This window comes from Anguilla rostrata, chromosome 14 (assembly GCF_018555375.3).
Source record: "Anguilla rostrata isolate EN2019 chromosome 14, ASM1855537v3, whole genome shotgun sequence".
NCBI classification, from domain to species: domain Eukaryota; kingdom Metazoa; phylum Chordata; class Actinopteri; order Anguilliformes; family Anguillidae; genus Anguilla; species Anguilla rostrata.
In genome coordinates this window covers 13,126,691-13,149,375 of record NC_057946.1, presented here as the reverse complement: position 1 = coordinate 13,149,375, position 22,685 = coordinate 13,126,691, and the positions used below count along the sequence as shown (strand labels likewise).

Here is a 22,685-nt window from a genome sequence, read left to right as displayed (position 1 = left end):
AACCAGGTACGACACAACCATACTGGATACTGACTGTTCAGTCGACGAATCACAAGCACGTTAATGTCCTCTGGTGGCCATTAGTAACCAATCACAGTCGGATCGATAGGACTGACTTAACGGAATTGTTTTGGACTTCGCGGCGTTAGAGACAGAGCTGGGCATATTCATTTGAAAGCTGTGTTGTCTTTTGGTCGCTTACATTCTTACAGCAGCATATCAACTACGATGAGCTTGTCATTAAGGTGTACACAATTAGATTAATAACTCAATGCTACTTTAAAAGTTGATAAAGTTTGATCGTGTTATCTAACGCTTGTATCTAACATCAGATGGCAGAATGTGACAGCTGTTGCTAAGAGTGCAGTAAGCTAGCTAAGTAGCTACTAGATACAGTAACTAAGTAGCTAGACGTCTGGGAACGTTGAGCAGGCTAACTTTGGAAACAATTTGGTTCACTTGCCTTAGTTTCGTTTTGTGGTGGTTCCCCTTTGAATGTGCTTTGTCTGCAGGGTTTATTAGAACTGACATCTAAGTTCCCTTAGGAGGTTTTGTAAAGCTACCGTTACCTAAGTACCTATTAGTCTATTTGTCTACCTAGCTAGATCTAGCTATACTGGAGATAGCTAACAATTAGTCGTAGCTAGCTCGTCATATTTTTTTATATGCCTAACTAGCTTCTCAGCGAACTAGCTTACGGTTTGCTCACGTTATTCATGGATGCTTTTATTTGCGTGCATTGCAAGCTGTCTAGGTTAGCTAATATTTCCCGTAAATTGGCTATCTTGGTAGCTAGCCCTTAATTTACTTTCGCTGAGTTTCTTGTGTTAACTAACGTTAGCTACTTATTTGCCCGCCTGTATTTGTGTGTCTGTTTTTATGTGCTTTTAATGTTGTACTATGGCTTCTAGTCTGGTCTGCTTGTTATTAATGTGTTAACATCAGCCTGTCCAGGGACAACAGATGGAAATTAGCGATCTTGCACATTTACATCACATAATAGTGACGTTGATCAATGTGTAATTGTCCCTGTCAAATAACTAAATAATGTTAACCACTGCCTTTTCAGGACTGAACTTGCTGCGGATAGAACTAAAAGGAAAAAGAGAAGGGAATTGACCGAAGAACAGAAACAAGAAATAAAAGAGGCATTTGAACTCTTCGACACCGACAAAGACCGAGAAATAGATTATCATGAATTAAAGGTAAAGTAAATTCACGGAGTGTCAAGTGGTGCTCATTTGTTGATAACTATATGCGGAAGTTGTGTAAGCCCTATGAAATGTATTTGAGGTATCAGAGTATGTTATCTGTATACACGTGAGTGTAGTCTTAGTTTATTTGCTTAGCCATACACAGTAGTGATGATTAAAAGAGTATAAATACCTGCTCTTATCTGTGTGTGTGTGTGTGTGTCTCGTTTATGTTAAAGGTTGCAATGAGAGCATTAGGATTTGATGTAAAGAAAGCAGATGTATTGAAGATACTCAAGGATTATGATAGGGAAGGAACTGGAAAAATAACCTTTGAAGACTTCACTGAAGTGGGTGAGTTAAAGCTTTGACTATCATACTGAATGTTCACACCTTACAGCAAGACTGTCGCAAGGAAATAAAATTGTTGGGAGTAGTAAAAAAAAAAAAAAAACAGGTTAGGAAAACTAATCCCCTTTTTCTACCTTTGTTTCGCCAACGCCCTGCGCATTTTCCAGTCACGGACCGTATTTTGGACAGAGATCCCCGGGAGGAGATTCTGAAAGCGTTCAAGTTGTTCGATGACGACGAATCGGGGAAGATAAGCCTGAGAAATCTGCGGCGTGTTGCCAGGGAGCTCGGCGAAAACATGAGCGAAGAGGAGCTACGTGCGATGATTGACGAGTTTGACACTGATGGGGATGGGGAAAGTAAGTAGACCAGGGCTACATAACTTTAGCCTATCTCTAAACTGCTTTATACCCCAATTTTGGTTCACTCAAATGTTGGACCACAGTGAAATGTTTTCACTAAGTATATATATATATATATATATATATATATATATATATACATATGTCTACAGCTGTAGCTCATGACATTATCAAAAATGAATTCTTTATTTGTATTTACTACAGAATAAATGTAACTTCATATAGACTTGTATCAAAGATACATTTGGAACCACTGTACAAGCTCAGTATGTTCAATATGAATTATTTGCAACTATTTCTTTCAGTAAGCCAAGAAGAGTTTATCTCTATAATGACTGGGGACTCGTAAGAAGGGAAGGGTGGACGAAGACAGTGCTGGTGAAAAGCGGACTAATGTGTTTGCTGGCTGACTGATTGACCTGACAGGATGTCTGTACACTTGGTGAAAGCCAACATGATGTTTTCCAGCTTTTCACAAGTTTTCTTCATTGGTGACAGTTTTGTCAACACAAAGCCATGACCAAATGTATGTTGCTGCCCTGAAAGTGTATTTAAAAAAAAAGAAAAGTTTATTTTCTTGCAACTATTGTGTTGCACTGATCACTGTCACATTTGATTCATTGGCATTTAACCATACCATATGGCCCTGGCTTTATGCAAAGTGAAATTTAAACATTAGTTCTTCATATACTACATTTTTAATTTTACCTTATTTATACACAGGTTATGTTTGGTTGTTATTTTCTGTGAAAGTGTAAATATCTAAATTGAATTGATATACATTATAGATGTCATTTTGATGTTTGGATGCCCCTTAAAAATCTAATGCATACCGTATCTTGTGATTTTGAATGATTAGTGATTTATTTTCTTGGGTTTCATGATGTTAATATCTTGTTAAGTGATAATATTTAATATATTTTGTATTTTTGCTAGATGATATGTTGTACGTGTGCATATTAAATACACTATTCTGAATATCATCCCCACAGCTGAGTTTCATTTTAAAATTGCAATAAAAAATTTACGTCTGCAGAATCAGTACTAATGACGTGCAAAGTGCTTTGCTAAGCAAAATATGAGGCCCAACAGGTTGACTCCTCAACACTGCTAGGTTGTATCCCTGTGTCTTTTGAATTAATGAGTAGATGAATTTAAACAATTCCCATGGCATAAATTTAGTAGATGGGTGTAGCACACAAAATTCCACAGAATAGTATCACAAAGCCACCAATGGACATGTGGTAGGAACTGGAATTTTTTCAGCCATTGATGTCGAATGAAAGGTGTTCAAATGGCACAGCGATGTTCATCGAGCCTAACATATAACGCTGTCATTACGCAACAGTTAACTTGCATCAAAACATGCACAATAGAGGTGCTTTCATGTTAAACGAATTCCAGCTGTCAAGACGTTTGTTTAAGATATAATGTTATAGAGCAGTTTTGTTTAATACAAAACAATGGTACAGTGTCTGTATATATATATATATAATATATATTATATATATATATATATATATATATACATATATATATATAAATTAAAAAACACAAATACAAACACGAGACAACACATCATTTTCCTCAGCACTTCATCCAAGAGTAAGATCATACCTGAGAATAATGTCCGGTTCAGATTGTACTCTTGGATAAGAAAATAAAATTCTCATGAATGTTAAAAAAATATAAAAAATAGACAGATAGGTACAATTTAATTGACTCGTCTTGTCTTTTTAAAGCAATCATACCAGTGCCTACCTGCAAACCATGTGCAAATCGGTGTTGAAGACTCCATGAAGTTGGAAGAACAGTTGGGATTCAACAAGGGCCAGTCTAAGCAGTTCGAAGTTTGACCTCTGAGCAACAGCATGCCAAGTTAACTATATTCCCTATAAAAGGAGTGTCACAAAAGTGTATATATTCTGTGGCCACACAATTTGTTTCAAAATGCCTGACAAGTGTCACAAAAGTACATTTTTTGGCTACGGAATCACGAACGTGCTTTTTCGAGGACACATAATTGGTTTTATGCGGATATTTATTTTTGGTAAATAAAACTCACTCTCTCTCTATCATCTGTAGCTTTAAAACGGCGACCTACTGCGATGACACATAATAATTACACTGTGGATGTTTGGTGGGCAATCAGATTTTTGGTTCTGTTCATTTTTTTCTTTTTAGGGGAACTGGTTGGTAAGTTGCTTTATCAACACGGACCCAAATAATCGCTGGACTGACTTCCCGGAAAAACACGGCAGGGGAAAGAGAAACGTGGATATTTTGACAAGTGAGGTAAGAATAAATACGTTGCTGTTTAAAATGATCTTATTTAGAAAGCCAACGGAGAGTTAAACGGTGATTAAAAAAAAAAAAAAAAAAACATATTTAATATTGTGTCTTTGTTGAATAACATCAGAGTATGACGCGCATATTCTAACTAACGTTTGCTTGAGCTTACTGTCTTCACAGCTCGATAGTAATAAAACGTCATGCCAATTAGTTTGACTAATTTGTTAAAATTATATCTAACTACCTACGTTATGTACTGTGAATCAACGTATTATATAACGCTAATATTCAAGATCAGCAAACAGGCGACTGTATTGTTGAAAATTAAGAATTTATACTGCGTGTACAAGCAAACGACAGCATTGAAAATGAAGTAAAGTTTATTATAGTAAAGTGATTACTTCCTTTTTAATGATAATCTGTACTTTGTTTTCATGTATGGTAGTCCGATAATGACGCGCTGGGCTCGAGCCAACAATGTCCACAAAAACAAACCTGCTGAGGCCACCCCCTGGAGCCAGCTGAAGGCCAACAGGGCCGCTGCGGAGAGAGGTGGTCCAGCGGGTCGTGTCCATAATAGGCCATTCGGCCAGGCAACAGACTCCTTCCGGAAAACCCAGCCAGGCCAGGGAGTGAAGAAGCCCAATAGGAAAAAGAAGGACTACGACAATGTGGATGTGAACGGCTTCCTTGAGTACCTGCAGCAGACAGGCCAGCCACTGCCCCGCGGGCCCCCAGGGGCCCCTGGAGTGGAGGATGGACTGAGGGAGGAGGTGGAGGTGGCACTGAAGAAGGACAAGAGGAGGGAGGACAGGAGGATAAAGAGGCAGAATATCAAAAAGAATGCCATGGTGAGAAAAGGAGAAGGGTGGAGAGATAGCGAGAGAAACAAGTGTAAATTTGGGTCAAATTAAAGCAGCATACTGGATTTTAACATAGAAGGCTGTGTACGGCCTGTCCCCTCACAGTCACAGATTGAACAGCAAAGGTAAACTTGAGCCTGAAACTAATCACCAGCTTGGGCCTCATCATCAGGGACCCCATGGGTGGAGCTAGCATATGACTCACTGACTGACCTATCATAATGTTTTGGTCCTTTCATTGGTTCATACAAGTCGAGTTATTGACAACACTGAATAGTGGCATTGGCTGAATAACTCATAAATCACGTCTGTAACCATACACCTGCATCATTGCAATGATGATAACTGTAGTAGTAAGGGAAAATAATATCTCCTGTCTCGTTTTCCTGGCTTCCTCTCCCTCTTTCCCTACATCCCTCTCTCCTGCCTAGCTGTGCTTTAACTGCAGGAAGCCAGGCCACGGGCTGGCCGACTGCCCAGAGGCAGATAACGACGAGGAAATGGGCCGGGGCATCTGCTACCGCTGCGGCTCCACGGAGCACGAGATCCACAAGTGCAAGGCCAAAGTGGACCCTGCTGTTGGTGAGGCTCCTGTGGCATCACTATGGTTCAGAATGGGAGGGGAGGGGAGGGGTCAGGATAATCGAGCTGAGGCCAGGAGAAGTAGGTTTTGTGGAGGGCAGTTGGCAGTGGAGATTACTGTGAGTTTCTGGATTGGTTTCCCGGTGTCTTTCTGTATGCGAGAGACTCATTGAGGTTCGCCACTGATCTGGGTGCATTTTTAACTTTTTTCTGTGTTTTTTTTTTCTGTCATGTGCGTGTCACCGTAGGAGACTACCCGTATGCCAAATGTTTCATATGCAGTCAGACTGGCCACCTGTCCAGATCCTGTCCTGATAACCCCAAAGGCTTGTACGCTGCAGGTAAGAAATGTGCGGATTCAGATGGCAGGGAATACATTTCCTCCCCTGTGTATCCTAAATTAGGATGACAAGCATTAGCCACATTAGCCGTTTCTGTATTTCTAATCCCAAATGCCTTTAACCCCCTTGCGCAGATGCCATATCTGGGCAATCCTCACCCATTTAGGGGGTGTTCTATTTAAGGCTTTATAACTCCATGTGTGAGCATCACAGAGACTTGGAAAATGGTTTAAATGAAGCAAGACACTTGTACCATTTACAATAATATATTAGATTATATTCATAATTTAGGTAGAAATAAAGTGCCACAAATGCAATCTTTGCAAAAAATTAAGTTGTTCTTCAGTTTGAAATGAAATACTGAGAGATCACTTATATATAACAGGCAAAACTATACATGTCCTGGATCATAAACTCCTTGACCACAAGTGTGCAAAATCTGAGGGTGACATGCAGAACTACTAAATATCTACTAATAAAGCTAGAACACAGAGATTGTTGTTTCCACTCATAGTTTGGTTGCAGGAGCACTGAATGTCTGAGTTGAACAATCTCAGGATGTTGGCATGCTGGTTGTTTGTTGTGCAGAGGTTTCAATGCCCATGACTTTTGTGCTGAACGCATTTCTTTGATATTTGGTGATCGTTTTGCCTGTTTTTTTGTATGTGTTTTTCATTGTCTGCTGAACAACATGTATTTATTGGACTGCAACTGAACATGTGTCACACCTTTGCATTGGCTGGTCTTGCCATTCAGGAGGCTGCTGTCGAGTGTGCGGTTCAGTGGAACACTTTCAGAAGGATTGCCCAGAGCACCAGGAATCAGGTAAGTCACTCCTGAGAACCTGCAGAAACATGAAGGTGGATGCATTCAGAGGGAACAGTTTGTCTGGGGCTCACAGTTGGCTGAAGGATGGGGACGTTCTCTGGGAATTTGCCAGTTGGACGTTTGGCTTCTAATCCCTTTGTAGCCTTGTGTTGCGCTCAGTTGTTTTAACCCTTTAAGGTGCATGATCACAAATGCGTGATTAGAATGTTTTTAACTGGACATTCTAATGCTGATGTAACAATCACTGCTGGTAACTGAAAGCAGTGGAGTTCTAGAACACTGGCTTAAAATGCTGAAAAAATAACCTGCCCTTCATAGGATGGGTCATGCGCATGCTGCACAGCGAGTAAGCGATCTGCAGACCTGGTCCCAGAGAGCCGCGGGGTCAGATGACTTTAGTTTTGACTCCGCACTTAACTGATCGATTAAAGCATTAAAGCACGGGTAACTCACCTCATCCATTTTTTGGGGGATGAGTCGGTTGCTTATTTTAAGGAGAAAACTAAAATCAGCAGATCCTGTGGCCCTCCAGGACTAGGGACGTAGCCCACCTGGCGTAAGTAATTTAACAGTAGATGAAAGTGGCCTTTAAGGGCACCTCCCGGGGCTGGAATGGTTATTTTTTTGTAATGTGGGTCTGCATGCTGAAAGCAGGAAATGAGGAGTAAGATGGTGCGTGACGGTGGAGATGGAGAGGTTGTGCTTTTCCGTGGCAGCTCCAGCTTCCTGTGTTCATTGTCCTGTCCTCCTCCCTCAGCGAATGCGGTCACCGTGGGCCGACTGTCTGACCGCATGAGCGCCGACCACCAGGACGTTCACGTTCCGGTTAAGAAGGCCAAGCCCAAGCAGGCGAAGGTGGTGGTTTTCTGAAAAGGATGTCGGCTTGTCAGAACAGAGATAACGCAGGACATCTGAAGGGCCGGAAAAGAAATCCACTTACCTATCCCATAATTCCTCAGCTCCTGAAAGACATTCTGTTGAGGACTAGCAGCAGCAACGAACAGACTATTATCACAGTTTTTTTTTCAGCATTCCGTTCAGAGACTGGACACGCTTGTGTGGTTATACTGTATTAAACAGGACATGCAGTTGGCTGATCGCAGATCAGTTTTCCCACTGTTTTCTGCGATAATACACAGAATATGCACAGACTAGGTACACAGAAACAAACATTTACTTAAGCTCATACACAGAAGAATACAGTTTTAGGAATTATGGAATTTTAATGAATTAACAGCTTGATTTCCCAAAAATACAAATACATTGTTGATAGTAAACCCTTATGATTTATATAAACTCTAAGTTCACACTTTTATATTTTACTCATGTACAAGCCACAATTTGGACTGTAGACACAATAACCCACCAGGAAAAGAACAGCTTTCATTCAAAGGATTTATTTACAGATAGAAAACAGTTTTGGACGCCTTTCACAAGGCTGTCGTAATGTTGTCCTTCTCCAGAAAGGCAATGCAGGACAGTGCGGTCTCCTCCATGGACTTGGACCAGCCCGCTAAGTTCCCCGCTATGTACGGCAGCACCCCCGAGGTCACCTCGTTGTAGTAGCACACCTGTGTGCGTGAAAAGCAGTTAAAACATACTCAGGTGCTATCCTGTTATGATGTGGTCTGGTCACAGAAATTCTGGGTTAATGTGCATCAGCACCAAAGACTGCACTTTCAGCACTTAGGATCACTGCCAAGTTGCCTGAAACGAGGGAATTCATCTCACACATGGGGGTTTAATCCCTATTCTTGTTGGTGTTGATAAGGAAAAAGTGTACTATGATGTAATAGAACTAAATAAACCTATCAGATACAGATGAGCAGATTGTGAGTGTCAAGACTGCAGCCCACAGCTATTTCACGTGTACCAGCTGAAAGCAGCCTGAGGAATCCCCATACAAAATCACATGGGGCTTTTCATATGTATATCCAGAGCAATGTACAGAGGTACACAGAAGAAAATACTGACCCCTACAGTACTGCAGCTTTATTGATAATAAAGCTGCCTTTTCACATATATTTTATCAGTCCACAGACCCTGCCCCGGAGTTGTTCCTACCTTACAGGAAGTGTGGCTGTTTCTGTGGATAAGGAATCCTGCACACTGTGCTTCGCTCCGGATGTAATCCGGCTGTAGAGGGACTGTTGCCACGGAGACGGACCGCAGGGCAATGACATAGGGGTCACTATGACAAACAGGAAGTGTTAACTCTGCAGTATACTTCAGTTAGGGAAGGAAAGAATGCATCATGGTTAGGGATGTCTGAGCTACAGGATCTAGGCTTATATCATGTGGTAATCAGTATGTGATTCACTGATAGTGAAAATGATTGTATGAATGCATGATGGAAAATCTGTGTGTTCTTCCCTCTTTACTTTTGCAAGGGAGAGCAAAAGTACAAATGAGAGCTTTTGGCACAAAGCAAATTTATGCAATAACCAAGTGTAATAGAGTGATTCAAGTCGACTGAATCCTGAATCTGTCCACTGGGTGTCAGTGTTTCTTTTTCAGATGGCTCTCTCTTCAAAGTGAGGGAAGACAAAAGGCAGATCTAAATAAATCCATACATAACTCCTTCCTGTTTTCCTTGAGTGTAATCATCCAGCCCACAGTGTGATGTCATGTCACATGACTTTGTTCTACAGCTACATTCAGAAATCTAAAAAAAGTTAAACTAAAAAAATAGTCTTAAAAATTAGATTTCAATCTATAAATGTTTGTAGTTTGCTATTTTCATGCGATCTGAACGACATCCCCCCCCCCCCCCCGCCCCACAAACAAAATGCACCACGATCACTGGACTGTGTATTAAATGCTGTTGGGACGACAACCACACCACCCAGTGCGTCACAGCGTTGTAGCGTTGTGGTACTCAAGCGGGCATTCCGCAGACAGATGGCACCGAGTGGTTGCCCTGTGCCCATTTTCTAGGTAGCGGGTAATGTCATACCTCTAACCCCTCGAGCCTCTAACGAACCACAGATGGTGATTTTCCATGGTCAGTGAGTGCAACACGCCCACTGTGGCCCTGGTTCAGCGGTGGCTCCGGTCCCAACTCATACAGTATAGGCCGAGCTGGTGGGACACAGGCTGCAACGATGCCACCCTGTCCCTCGTGATGAGCGCATGACACGTCATTGAGGGGAGGAGCCAGGGGCCTGTCCCGCCCCCCTCTCTGCTACCACTGTCCTCCTGTTAACTCTGCTCAGCTGTTTTGATGAGGTCATCGTGTTTGCACACGTGGGCTGTGTCTCAATCAGCACACTTGCTTACTGTTGTGCTTACAAGTTGTAAGCAACTTGTACACTCAACAGTAGCCAAGTGAGCTGATTGGACACAACCGTGTTTTTCCATTTGCTGATCTGGATATTACTAATTGAGGACTGATTTTCCCTGAATGGCTTCCTTTCGAGTTAAAACAGTTCCCAGAGTTTGTTGAGCATTTATTCAGACAAAAACACTTATAGAACACTGCAGCCAACAGGACAGTCCCCGCCTACCAATAGGACACGATTCAATCCTACATACTCGACCACTCCACTTTGCTGCAGCAAGGCGACTCGCACTCCCTGCCAGGGTGAATGGTTCTCGCTCACCCCTACCACAGAGCTTCTCCACCCTAGCTCCCCAGTGGTGGAACAAACTTCCTGTTCTTCTACAAACCACTCAGGCATTGCCCATCTTCTGCCGTGATCTGAAGATCTCTTCAGACTGTACCTGGACTATCACTACTCTGCAGGGTACTCCCAATCTAGGATCACTCTTATCATTTGTATCCTTCTACTTTGTTCCCATAGAACTTTCATGTTACACTTGCACATTCATCCAGCACTTATATTGCACATGTATTGTTATCTTGATGTTGTAGCTTGTTGTCATGCCTCCTAGCTTGACAATGCTTTCTGACCTAGCCTATGCTTACTGAGTGAACTGGACTTAATGTGTTCATGGCTATGAATAAGTGTTACATAATGACTATTGTACCTTATCAGACCTGTGTTTCGTAGTTGTTCCAATGACCTTTGGTGTGCACTTACTGTAGGTCGCTTTGATTAAAAGCACCTGCCAAATAAATGTAATGTAATGAAAAGAGATTGGCTAGCCCCATGTACATGTAAAGCCCTGCTTTAATCCCTCAACTGTCACAGCCCTGCTATGAATTCACCATACCTGTCCTTGCAGGGCTGTCTCTTTGACAACAGGATCACAAAATCTCGGCCTTGGCTGCTGTTAACGGATGGACACTTAACGTGGTACACCGTCTCCTCCTCGTCAGCCTGCTCCACTACCTCACAGCTCCTGTAGGGGGAGTCAGAGAGCACAAGTGCCTGTAGACAAAGGAGGGTCCAGCACCACCAAACAAGCATAACAATTTCCAAATACTGTGCATTGGCGTACAGATATAGGAATCACAGACACACAGCCAGTTTACTATTTGAAGGTGGTAGTGTTCACTGAGTTGCTTTGCTTCTCTCGGTATATGGCCTTACGAGTAGTGCCTGTCCCAGAGTGGTCGCAAGCGAAGGTCAGACAGCAAGGAGAAGACCTGGAAGGCTGGAGCCTCAACCTCCATCTCCACCTTCAAGGACAGCCGATCCTGCTCCTCATTCACAAAGATGCCAATCTGCAGGGCCAGGCAAAAGCAAAGATAATGCATGGCACACAAGATGTAAAAATCTGCACTTAACATTTAAACACAGAACTGAATGTCTGTCTGTCTGTCATAGGAACTCAAAGATCTAGAGGGACCAGGAAGGAATACAGAATGCATTATGATATTTGACAAAAGACGGTGAACATCGAACATCATTGTAAAGGGAGGCATATTTGCCCGACAGAACACAACATAGTGTTTCAAAATAATACACAATGTCCAATACCCAGAAGTATGTCGGCAGCATATCAAAGCGGAGACGGCACAGTGCACATAGTGCAGCATCCGTATACACATCCAATCATACCATCCATACCTTGTTCTGAAGGCTGCTTGCTTCCCAAGCCTGTTTTCCAGCCAAGACTGTGAGAGCTACCACATTGGTATAGCCCAAGTATACCTGTAAGGGGCAGAATGGGGGAAAATACTTCAGTGATTTCAAAACTGTGAACAAGTGTGTACTGGCACTTAGCCCAACCTTAATTTAAGCAGCAAGTAAACTGATGGGATAAATCTCGCACCTGACATTCACTGTGCAAATATGACATGTTTTTGAATCTCTGTAACTGATTGACCTTTTTCTAAGATGAGTTTTCACAAAGTTAGGAATCAACACCCCTTTACTCTAGCACAAATGCACGTCCCAAAGTAGAGTGGCACTTAAAGGTGCATTACAAGCGTAGAAAGGAATTGTGGGAGAATGATGACATTTATTGGCTCACAGTAACACATGGAAAAAGGTCAAGAGGGTGGGGAACAAGAAAACAAAATGTCACAGTGCTGTTAATTAACCTTTTTTTTTTTTTTAGATCTCTAACAGTCAGAGGAATATAAAGAACATAGAGGGTATTACTTGATTACTTCTGTCCCAGGGAACAGAAAGAGGTCCTTCGTCTTTGAAAGATAAGATGTGCTTTCTGCAGAAAAAAAACAACAAAAAACATGCAGGTTGCCTCTTATTTAAATGTCAGTTTCATTCAAATGTATGACACGTAGTGGGAGATAATTATTTTTATTGAACAAAAATGGGATCTTTCATCCTTCAGGGTACTGAAAAAAATAATAACAAAAAAATCAGAAACAGTATTTTTCTAATTTTGCAGTTTGTACCCAAATGCTTCACAGAAACCATTAAAAATCAAGGGTGAAATGCAGAAAATACATCAGGGTACCTGGCCATACGAATTCTTTTTCTGACAATCGCTGCAAGGTATCTTCTCTCCCCATCCTTCAAAAATGAATGTAAGAGGGAAAACAGGAATACAATTATTTTCTAAATACCCACCCATTTGTGAAAGTAATGATTATATTTCTCACATAGAATCACTCTAAACACTCTCAGTGAGGGCTGCCCAACCCTCTTCTTGGAGATCTACCATCCTGTACGTTTTAATTTCAATGATAATTTGGCACACTCGATTCTACTAATTATCAGCTCAGTATTATCTAGCTGTTGAATAAGGTGTGCTTTGTTAGGGTTGAAGTGAAAACCTACAGGATGGTAGCAGTGTTGGGCAGCCCTTCCCGAAATTACAACAAGGTTGATTAAATACACAATAAAAATGCATTATGAGTTATGATTAAAATGTTCGTATGAGATACCTATAGTCAGCCAGTGCTGCAGTCAGTAGCTCACCTCTGTGGTGAATGTGACATTGGGGAAGGGGTGATGGTGGGTTCTGCTGCGGTAGATGAGGAAGGCGCTGTTGATGTGTCGTCCGCTGCCCTGCTTCCACTCCGCACAGTTGTAGGCCTCCACCCGAACCCCCACCTCCATACTGTGAAAGCGCAGGGAACGCAATGCGTGAAGGTGGGTGGAGAGGCGTGGCAGAGGCGTGAGCATACTCTTCCTCAGGCAGCAGTACAGAGGCTCAGCCACGTTTGAGAGCCACAGTCCATTAAGTCAGTTATTAGTTATGTGCTCAAAAGACACCCTTATATGAAGCAATATCATTAGCAATAACACTACTACACTGCAAGATGCAAACCAGTAGTTAGCCACAAAGACGGGAGGCCTGGTCAGTTTGATAAGAAGCACCTAAAGGAACCTGCAGAGTTTTTGGAAAAGGGTCTTCTGGACAGATGAGACCAAGATTCACTTGTATCACTTGTATCATAGAGACGGCAAGAGAAAAATGTGGAGGCAAAAAGGAACTTCTCCAGATCCAAAGCACCCCCCCCAAACCATCGCTGTATATGGTATGTACTGTGCCCAAGAGTACAACAGCAGTGCCTCACCTTAATACGCCCTGTTTTAAAAATGCAGGCTGCAAATTGTATTCAAGTTGTGGCTGCAGAATGATTAATGGGTTAGACTGAATTCTGCTTCAGGCATTTTCTTTTACTCAGGTGTGTGTGTCTGTGTGCGTGCGTGCGTAAATATATCCGTGACTGCATGTGAAACCGCGTGTGTGTCTGAGCCCGCTTTGTACCTGGTCTGAAAGACATTGTTGACCACAGCCTTGAACACCAGCCTGTCTCCCACGGTTGACGGGCCGCGGAACTTGAACATGTCCACAGCCTGGAGGGTAGGGTAGGTCCCAAACATGCGGCTGTTGAGCAGAAGGGGGTCGAGCAAAAGTCAGTGTGTTGATTTACCTTTCAGGGTCAGACAGTGCCTTATGCATGTACTGAATAGAGCCCATGTACTCTAATGATCAATCTCACTATTAACATTTTATTAGTGTCATTGTTCCTTATTGATTTTAATATCAGTAGTCCTTACAATCAGAGTCCACCCTAAATGCCATATAATCTGTAGAGCTTAAATGTCTGCTGCTTTCCCTCACTCAGAAGAGATAATTCAACAGTTAAAGCAGTTGATTACACAGTTAACTCCCCTCACCTGGATTAGTCTAAACTGGTTGCCGATTTAAGGTGAATTAAAAAAACTAGCAGATCCTGTGGCTCTAGGCTCAAGGCTGGCCTCCTCTGCTCGGGACAGACATTAAGCATCCCTGAAGTTCCCCCAATGTTACATCTTGAGGCGCAGTCTCACACCTCTCCCACAGCTTTCAGCACTGTCCCGAATGCTGACTCAAGCGTGTTATAATCAAGCCAAACATCTGTAATCTGAGCACCTGGCAGCAACGGTGGACGCATTCTCCATCCAGGCCATGATCTGTCCTCCGAAGGTGTTGCCGTGGTGATTGGCGTGTGGCGGCAGGACCAGCTCAATGCTTTCCACGCGAGTGCTCTCCGTAGACTTCAGCAGGGCACCTTCTCTCCCGTTACAAATAACTGCACCCCCAAAAACAACACAGGGCACTGATCACCTCCTGCACACACGGAAAAACTGCACCCCCACCTGGGCTCCAAGCTTACAGTGGGAACAGGAAACTATCCAACACCTCCTGGCATAATGCATGAATATCCTTTATTTTTATTGATTTAAAATCATTACACTGGCTGCCAGTTTATTTTACAATTGATTTTAAGGTGCATTTATGGGCTTTTAAATCTACTCGTGAACTTGGCCCAGACTATTTAAATGATCTTCTAGTACAGTATGTTCCTTCCAGAGCTCTCAGATCCTCCCATTAATTCCTATTGTCCAAAACTGCAACAAGCTGTTAATTTTTTTATTAATAAGGGGCTTTTCACGTTTAGAGGGAGTAGTTACCCACTGAAACCACATGTCAGAAATAGCTCTGCATGCTATCAAAAGTAAAAGTCTCATGTTAACATAGTGCTTAGTGTGCACAAGTTTTTTAAAACCATTTTTTTAAAACTCAAATTTGAGATTGAACCAATAGGCTAATTAGGCTGCTGAACACGTTTAAGGTCTTTCATAATTTTTTCCTTAAACTTATTAACACAATACAGGTTTAGCTCATTATCATTTTCTTGGTGTTTGAGTTATTCATTACCCACCAAATGGTTATTTTAGTGGTCAGGGATCCATAGTTTTACCAATTAGGAGCCTATTCATTCACCTCAGACTTTCAGTTTATCAGTTAAAACATTTTTACCTCCCTTCATGTAATTGTTTCCAATATAATATAATGTGAATATGGGACATTTATTCTTAATTTCTGGCATAATGTGGTTTAAGAGGGTAAATAAGCAAACATGAAAAGTTGAATTAATAAAAATGAACAGCTTGTTAAAATTCTGTAATTGTAGCTGAAATGAAAACCAGCATACACACACGGGTCCCCCAGGGTTGAGTTTGAGAGCAACAGCTTTAGCCAATCGGTGGCTTACATTAGGTGTACTGAAGCATATCACAACCAACAGGCACTGCGGCTCTGGAGACTGGTGTCTGACACCCCTGTCCCATACTTGTATTCATAAATTTAAGAATTTGTGCAAGTATTATTAACACAATTGTTCAATTATTTAAGACTGATTAAGACATATTTATTGTTTAAGACTCCAAAACTCAGTTTTGTGTAATAAAAAAAGTGAAGCACACAGGTCACAGCTAAATTCCTTCATGTAGTATTACAGACAAATCAATTTGGAGTTTGGAATCCCTGACTCTGCTCACCTGTAGGTTCAATGACACCCCCACCAACCAACCCCCAGTGAAACCTCCAATGAAATCGAGAGCCAGATGCTCTACCCCCTGCATTGTCGCCCTTGCCGACCTATGGACAGGTGCCGAGAGCGGTGTCTATTTACAACAAGGCAGTGCTGCCCTGCGGAAAGAATTCTCCAGTGAAGTCAGCCAGAAGGCTGGCATGGAAACAGTGGTGTGTGTCAGTACCACACTGAGGCTGTGATGTCACTCACTACTGAAGAATGAATAATGGCACGGGTCCTGTCTCTAGCATTTTCCTGTCTGTGTTTGCCAAAAAGGCCAGGGAATATAAAATTACAATAATCCAGATGACGTGTTACAAATTCATGCATCAGTTTTTCGGAATCTTCTTCGGAAATGAGGGTCTAACATTAGCAATATTCCTTAAACGGTAAAAAGCAGTATTAGCCACATTTCTGTGCATCGTGATATGTGCATCAAAATCAAAGTTGCTATCAAATAAAACAAAAGTCTTTCACCTGAGAAGTGACATTTAAAACCCTACTTTTAAGAGACACAATCATATTCCTTGCATGTCATCCTAAGAATTATTTCCCTCTAGGTTAGTAGTAGTGTATTCACTCTTGTGTTTTGAGAGCTATGGGGTGGCTTTTAAGGTTTGTTTTAGGCGACTGAGGACACAAGGCCGGATAAAGTAAGCAATTGGAACGGGCTCTCTGTGCTCTCTCTCACAGCAGTGCTTGAGGTTTGGGATAGAGATTAGATTAAGATGGATGTGATGTCCCCTTGTAAAAAACAGAGAGATGCTCAACCAATCATGGAGCATATTGGTAACAACCAATGCAATGACACAGAATACCTTGGTTTTAGCATTGGTGGATGCTACCTGGCTACCTCCTCGTAATTCCTACAGTGACTGTGGGACTCTAGCCAGAAAGTATCCAACAATCACCACTGGTGTTGTTTCACGATTAGTTGAGCTCATCTTTGTTTTAAACCAAAAAGGTGACATCACAGCTATCTTTTCTGTATTGTATTATCCCTGGATCGACACAGGAACACGGTGAATCCTGCCTTTCAGGTTGTGGAAGTCCTGCATCAGGTTGTTGAAGGCCTGCTGGTTGTGGAGGCTGAGCCTGCGTCTCTCTGAGGCCCGAGAATATTCCAGCTGCTCCTCCACGGAGTCCACATGCTCCACAGGGCTCAGGCGCACCTGCAGGAACAGCAGGGGCGGGGTCACGCACGCAGTTCCGCCGCAGAGATCACAGGGGTGGCGTTATGCACTTATTGTACGTCGCTTCGGATAAAAGCGTCTGCCAAATAAATGTAACGTAATGTAATGCTACCGGAAGGTTCTGTCCGCCCTACCTTCTCACTTCCCACAGGCTTCCCCACAAACGTGGACAAGGCCACACACACCTTCTTCAGAACGCCAGTCAGCACATCCTGCACTGAAACACGGATGCCGACCTGCAAACACAAACAACACACTCGTGCATTCAGTTCAGTTCAATTTTATTTGTATAGGACTTTTTACAGAGGAACTGTCACAAAGATGCTTTACAGAGGACACAGAAAAGGAAACACACACACACACACACGCACACGCACTCACACGCACTCACACACACGCACACACACACACATGCACTCACACGCACTCACACACACACACAGGCACACACACACACACACAGGCACAACAGAACAATGCAAATGTTTGGCTTTCACACGTTTTTTTTTTAGCATGCACATTTCTAACAAGCACGTATTTGTATGTTGGAACGTCAAAATTACTTCTCATAAAGAAGTATATAACAGAATTATTATTCTGCAAGGTACATGTGCCAATGGCGGGAATACATAAAGCAATATATATGTTGGCTATCAGCCCTTTTTACTTGACAAAGCAACCGGACACCCAAATGAATGACCTACCTCCATGCTGGTGTTGAAAGCTCTGTTGACTTTGGCTTTGATGTTGATAACTTGACCAACTCTGAACATCGCAAAGACAGACAGCAATCATGCATCAAACTATTACACTGATGAGATGGAGTATAATATACAAAAATTCACACAAGTATGTAAATATAGAAACCTTTGGATAATGTAGACCATCGGATAATTCTGATTTAAACTAGAGCCTTAGCACATAGCACCAAACTAATATCCAAACTTGGAAAAAATATATATTTGGGATATGTGGGATACGGTACCTCACTGTCTCTTCAAACTGAATATCATCCATGGAGGCAGTGACACAGGCAATGCCAGCATGCCGTTCAGCTATACAGACCAGAGAGAGAGTGAGATGTCAAAAAACCGATTTAAAAAAACAATACAAGGACAACCACACACAAATCAGCAGACGGTTCTGATATTCTCAATGTATTTATGCACTTATGTGTTGCAACAACCTATAAGGCATACTGTTTTAACGAATAATCTTTGGCTGTAAGATTGTGCAGGAAATATGAACGACTTTGTCGTCAATATTAGGTATCACTTGTACAGGTGAGCCCTGGCGGAACCTGGCATGCTGCCAGACCACCTGCGCACTTTCAGAGCAGAGACGTCGAACGGCAATCAATCGCCAGCGAAGCAAAGCGCTGTACCATCTCAGGAAAACCAATAAAACATGTAAATGAAGTAACCTTTCCAGCCCCGAGCAGAGAGACGGCGAGGCGAGAGGGCAGACGACGGCAGCGAACGCTTTCGACGGGGAGCAGCGTTTATTTATTTACGGCTGTTTGCGGATGCTCCTAACTGCCGCGTGCAACTTCACGACGGGCTCTGATAGCCTCCTCCTCCTCCTCCTCGCCGCACTCGTCTGTTCTCATTCGTAAAGGGGCTTTTCAGGGCGCGTGAATGATTCATAACTCCAGACGAACTCATTAGAGCCGGCATTCGTCGCGAACCCCCTCCTCCCCAGCAGACACCGGCGGCTTCTCGCCCCGCCGAGGGCCCGTTCACCAACAGCCAGCGCTCACGGGGCCTCGCCCGCCTTCCATCCCGGCAGCTGGGGCAGCCAGCGGGGCCGCCTTTGATAGAGATGTGAGATGTGAACTTCTCAGGGCAAAGAGGACACGGGTAAATCATTTACGCCTTTGTGTTAGCAAAACAAAAAACCTTAAAAGCTGCGCGAACTCCAGTCCAGGAGCTGGCAAGAAGCCACAGGAGCGGCAATGAGGCGAAAGGTAACTGCACTAGAATCATCCTTAGCCTGGGCAAAGTCCTGCAATCACGTGGGGTTTTGTATTTATTCATTTTAACTGTTGTTGTTTTTGTTGAAGGCTGATGATCTGCTAGGCCTATATCTATTTTTCTGCCTTCAATCAGATGAATCCTTGGGGACTGTAAATAATACTGGCCATATGATTTACAAAGTCTTCTGACATATGCTGAAGATGGATAGATAGTGATGTCTCACAAACTCTCATTCACAGTAAATGTCTGCAGGACAGGTTAAAGAGCCATTTGGCACAGCACTGTTCCTGTGATAGGGGAGTGATGAGATTACTATCATGGATTGGCCTGCAGAGTATGAAGACATAAGCACTGCATGTGTTCTTGGTATTTACCTTGCCCGGCTTTACCTAGTATACTTGTGCTGTGCAATCATCATTTACTCTGTTTAAAAAATTATGTTTGAAACTGTGACATGGTAATTTCTCACAAGTTTAAATTCCTACAGGGACAATCCCTGTACTTGCACACTTTACACTCTGGTTGGTTTACCTTTGTTTCATAACAGGTGATAGGCGTATTTTATTGATACACACTAAAACAAAAGCTCCTTTGGAAATTATACCTCCAGATCTTTACACAGCTTGCCAAAGCTCTTTGTATCCTCTTGTAATCTAAGGTTTACTTAAGGTTTAGTGTCAATCAATTTATTCACACCAAATGCTTTCAGTTCTAAGATGAAATCTTATTGAGATTCAGCTGTCAATCACAAGCCGTAACATACGCCAGCCAATCGGCCTACCAATTGACCATGCATACTGACATACCGTATTCATTACTGTCTTACATATCTATTTGGAAACAGTATGTGAAGTCGGCAATCTGTTCGGAACAAAGTAACATCGAGAAATACCACCAGAATCACCTCGAGCGCGCGAATGACACACATCTGACGCTGACTGTCAATCAGAGAAAATCTGTTTCATAGCAACTGGCATTTCTGCCTGTGGCTTTAATGTTGACACGCAGCATAAGATTACATTCAGGTCCCGGAGATGAGAGAGGAGCTTTATGCAATGCGCGCGCGGTTTGTCAGAATCCACACAGCCAGTGTTATTGAAACAGATGGGCGAGCTGACTATGATCTGAAAGCGCAGAGCGAACATGACAGTTTGGCGCCGGTTACAGAGAGCCGTACGCTCGCGGGCCAACTTTCGCGCTGAGCAAACCAGCGCTGGGTCTCCTCGGGGCGCTGTCGGCGGTCCCCGCGCCGATGTCGGAATGACAGAGGAACAAGCCGCGCAGCTTGCTTCTCGAGAACAAGCCGCGCAGATATTTACGATTGTTGTTCCACTCAGGCGGAGATAAAAAGCAGAGCTCCAATCATTTGGCCGTGTGCAATCTCCAGTGGTTTAATCTCCAGGTTTAATCTAAAGCACAGCCCATTCCCAACTCTGAGGTTCCACTGCAAACAACATTTGCAAGAATAAAGAGCAAAAGCCTCGTGTGCAAATAATCACACTGAACAAAAATTCAAAGTCCAAGAAAAGAAAAAATTCCCTGGAAAATTAAAAGAAAAATAAAAGAAAGAACGTTCTTTCCATTGATGTCATTGTTTAACGTACTGTAAGAAACTATTGGTTTGAAGATATTTTGGATTGACTCAGAGGTCAGAGGCTGGGAGGTACCGTCACACTTACCTGCCAGGCACGCAATGGTGTCCATCCACTTCAGCAGCTGCCCGGCGTCCAGCTCGCCCATATGGTTGGCATGGCAGGGCAGCACCAGCTGGCACATCTGTACCACCTGCACCTCCGCCGTGCCCGAGCCTCCAGCCGACCTCCTCTCCAGGGCCCCTTTCAGAACCGGGCCCTCGGGCTCCCCCTGGGCCCGTACGACACCGACGCCGAAGTCGCGATTCCGGCTCATGGATGCGAGCGAGGGACTGACTGAGCGGGACGGTAACGGATCGTGTGTGAGAGAGAGAGAGAGTTCACCGTGTCCCTCAGCGCCTGCCCCTCGCATCCTTATCTGAGCTGGCACGCGCCGCCCGGGTCAACGACCTCCGCGCGGAGAGAGAGAGGACTCGCCGCAGGACGGGTCCCAGGGACGGAGCCAGGCCAGCTGAGCCACAGCCAGAGCCCCGCTAAACGGGGGGGGGGGGGTCAGGTGACCGGCTGAAGCCGCGCCAGGACCCAGAGCATGCCGTGACGTCCACGCTGAGGAACCCAAACCCCAGGCCCTCGGCTCCTTCCGCAGCCAGGCCGTAAAAATAGACATTTTTTCTGCTGCAGGAAGAGGCTGTGCTGTGACGGCGCACACGAGCGAGCGAGCGGTACCTGTGCAATGCGTCTGTGTCAGTCTCAATTCGAAAGCCTCAACTTGAAATCAAATACTGACACTGCGAGAAGAAAACATACTCTTAGGACGGGAGACGGTCCGCTCCTAACCCAACGCGCTTTGTCTCGGCACACGTTTAGGATACGGCTGAACACCTGGAAAAGCAGAAGAGGACCTGCATTCAAGAACAGCATTCGGTGTACTCTTATGTTCAGAGACTACTAATTAGAGGTCAGCTAGCATATGACCAATGATTTCTGATACATGTACACAAGAAACACACACGCTTATATGCACCCACACACACACATACACACACGCACACACACACACACACTCTTCAGTAAGCACGGGCAGGAGTACACACACCGACTTGACACACAAAGGGCCAATCAGAGAAATAGAAGATGGTTTCCTGGCAGAAAAAGAAACACGCATCCGTGCGGGTGAACTCCAGAGGAAGCTCCGCCAGCTCTCCCCCAGTCAGAGACGAGCGTCTGAGCGGGAGACGAGCGCCGGTCGCGCTGCGGCGCTCACGGCGCGTTCGATTGTGAGCGAGGCCCAGTGTAAACAGGCACAGCTGCTGGAGAAAGCACGAGCCTGCCCCTGCACAAAGCGCCGCGCCGCGAGCGCTAATCCAATTACGCCGGCTCTCCAGACAGCGCGGGGGGCGCGGCCGGCTCTGCGTCGCTGGGCCGGGGAGAGAAGTGCCGGGGCCCGAGGGGGGGCGATGCGTTCCGCGGCCGAAAGGCTTTCTGAGGCGGTCAGCGCGCTTACTGGTGCCTGCGAGTCCTGAACCAGGCCGCTCTGGCCAACAGCGACAGGGACAGCGTTAGCGACAGGAACAGCGTTAGCGACAGGAACAGCGTTAGCGTCAGGAGCAGCGTTAGCGGCAAGAACAACGTTACCGACAGGAACAGGGTTAGCGACAGGGACAGCGTTAGCAACAGAGGAACAGCGTTAGCGACAGAGGAACAGCGTTAGCGACAGAGGAACAGCATTAGCGACAGGAACAGCGTTAGCGCTGCATGGCTGAATGAGATAATGCTGTTGACTTGATGGGATCTGCGCCTGATTGCTGCGGATGGTACTTCTGTAATCAGGGACTGATGAGAATAAATAAACAGAGAAGTCGTGACACACACACTCGCTTACACACATGCTCGCTCACACACACACACAACCTCGGACATATGCT

General features: G+C 44.1%; 3 protein-coding genes across 3 annotated transcripts; 2 read left to right on the top strand and 1 right to left on the bottom strand.

Moving 5' to 3' along the window:
• Positions 1 to 88: 88 nt before the first annotated feature.
• Positions 89 to 2,895, top strand: cetn3 (centrin 3). The gene is made up of 5 exons (XM_064308326.1): positions 89 to 245; positions 1,070 to 1,205; positions 1,433 to 1,547; positions 1,712 to 1,903; positions 2,212 to 2,895. The coding sequence occupies exons 1-5, from the start codon at positions 229 to 231 to the stop codon at positions 2,253 to 2,255; spliced, it is 504 nt and encodes a 167-aa protein (XP_064164396.1). The 5' UTR covers positions 89 to 228; the 3' UTR covers positions 2,256 to 2,895.
• Positions 2,896 to 4,071: 1,176 nt separating this feature from the next.
• zcchc9 (zinc finger, CCHC domain containing 9) lies at positions 4,072 to 8,637 on the top strand. The gene is made up of 6 exons (XM_064307827.1): positions 4,072 to 4,201; positions 4,644 to 5,049; positions 5,493 to 5,643; positions 5,892 to 5,984; positions 6,741 to 6,809; positions 7,570 to 8,637. The coding sequence occupies exons 2-6, from the start codon at positions 4,651 to 4,653 to the stop codon at positions 7,680 to 7,682; spliced, it is 825 nt and encodes a 274-aa protein (XP_064163897.1). The 5' UTR covers positions 4,072 to 4,201; positions 4,644 to 4,650; the 3' UTR covers positions 7,683 to 8,637.
• Positions 8,194 to 21,252, bottom strand: LOC135239276 (acetyl-coenzyme A thioesterase). The gene is made up of 15 exons (XM_064307826.1): positions 20,848 to 21,252; positions 18,178 to 18,247; positions 17,897 to 17,957; positions 17,327 to 17,428; positions 17,033 to 17,171; positions 14,553 to 14,712; positions 13,905 to 14,024; positions 13,109 to 13,250; positions 12,645 to 12,700; positions 12,326 to 12,389; positions 11,789 to 11,872; positions 11,309 to 11,442; positions 10,989 to 11,117; positions 8,877 to 9,003; positions 8,194 to 8,383 (listed from the first exon to the last, which is right to left on the bottom strand). Exons 1-15 carry the CDS (start codon positions 21,170 to 21,172, stop codon positions 8,243 to 8,245), a joined length of 1,854 nt encoding a protein of 617 aa, XP_064163896.1. The 5' UTR covers positions 21,173 to 21,252; the 3' UTR covers positions 8,194 to 8,242.
• Between the last annotated feature and the right edge of the window lie 1,433 nt (positions 21,253 to 22,685).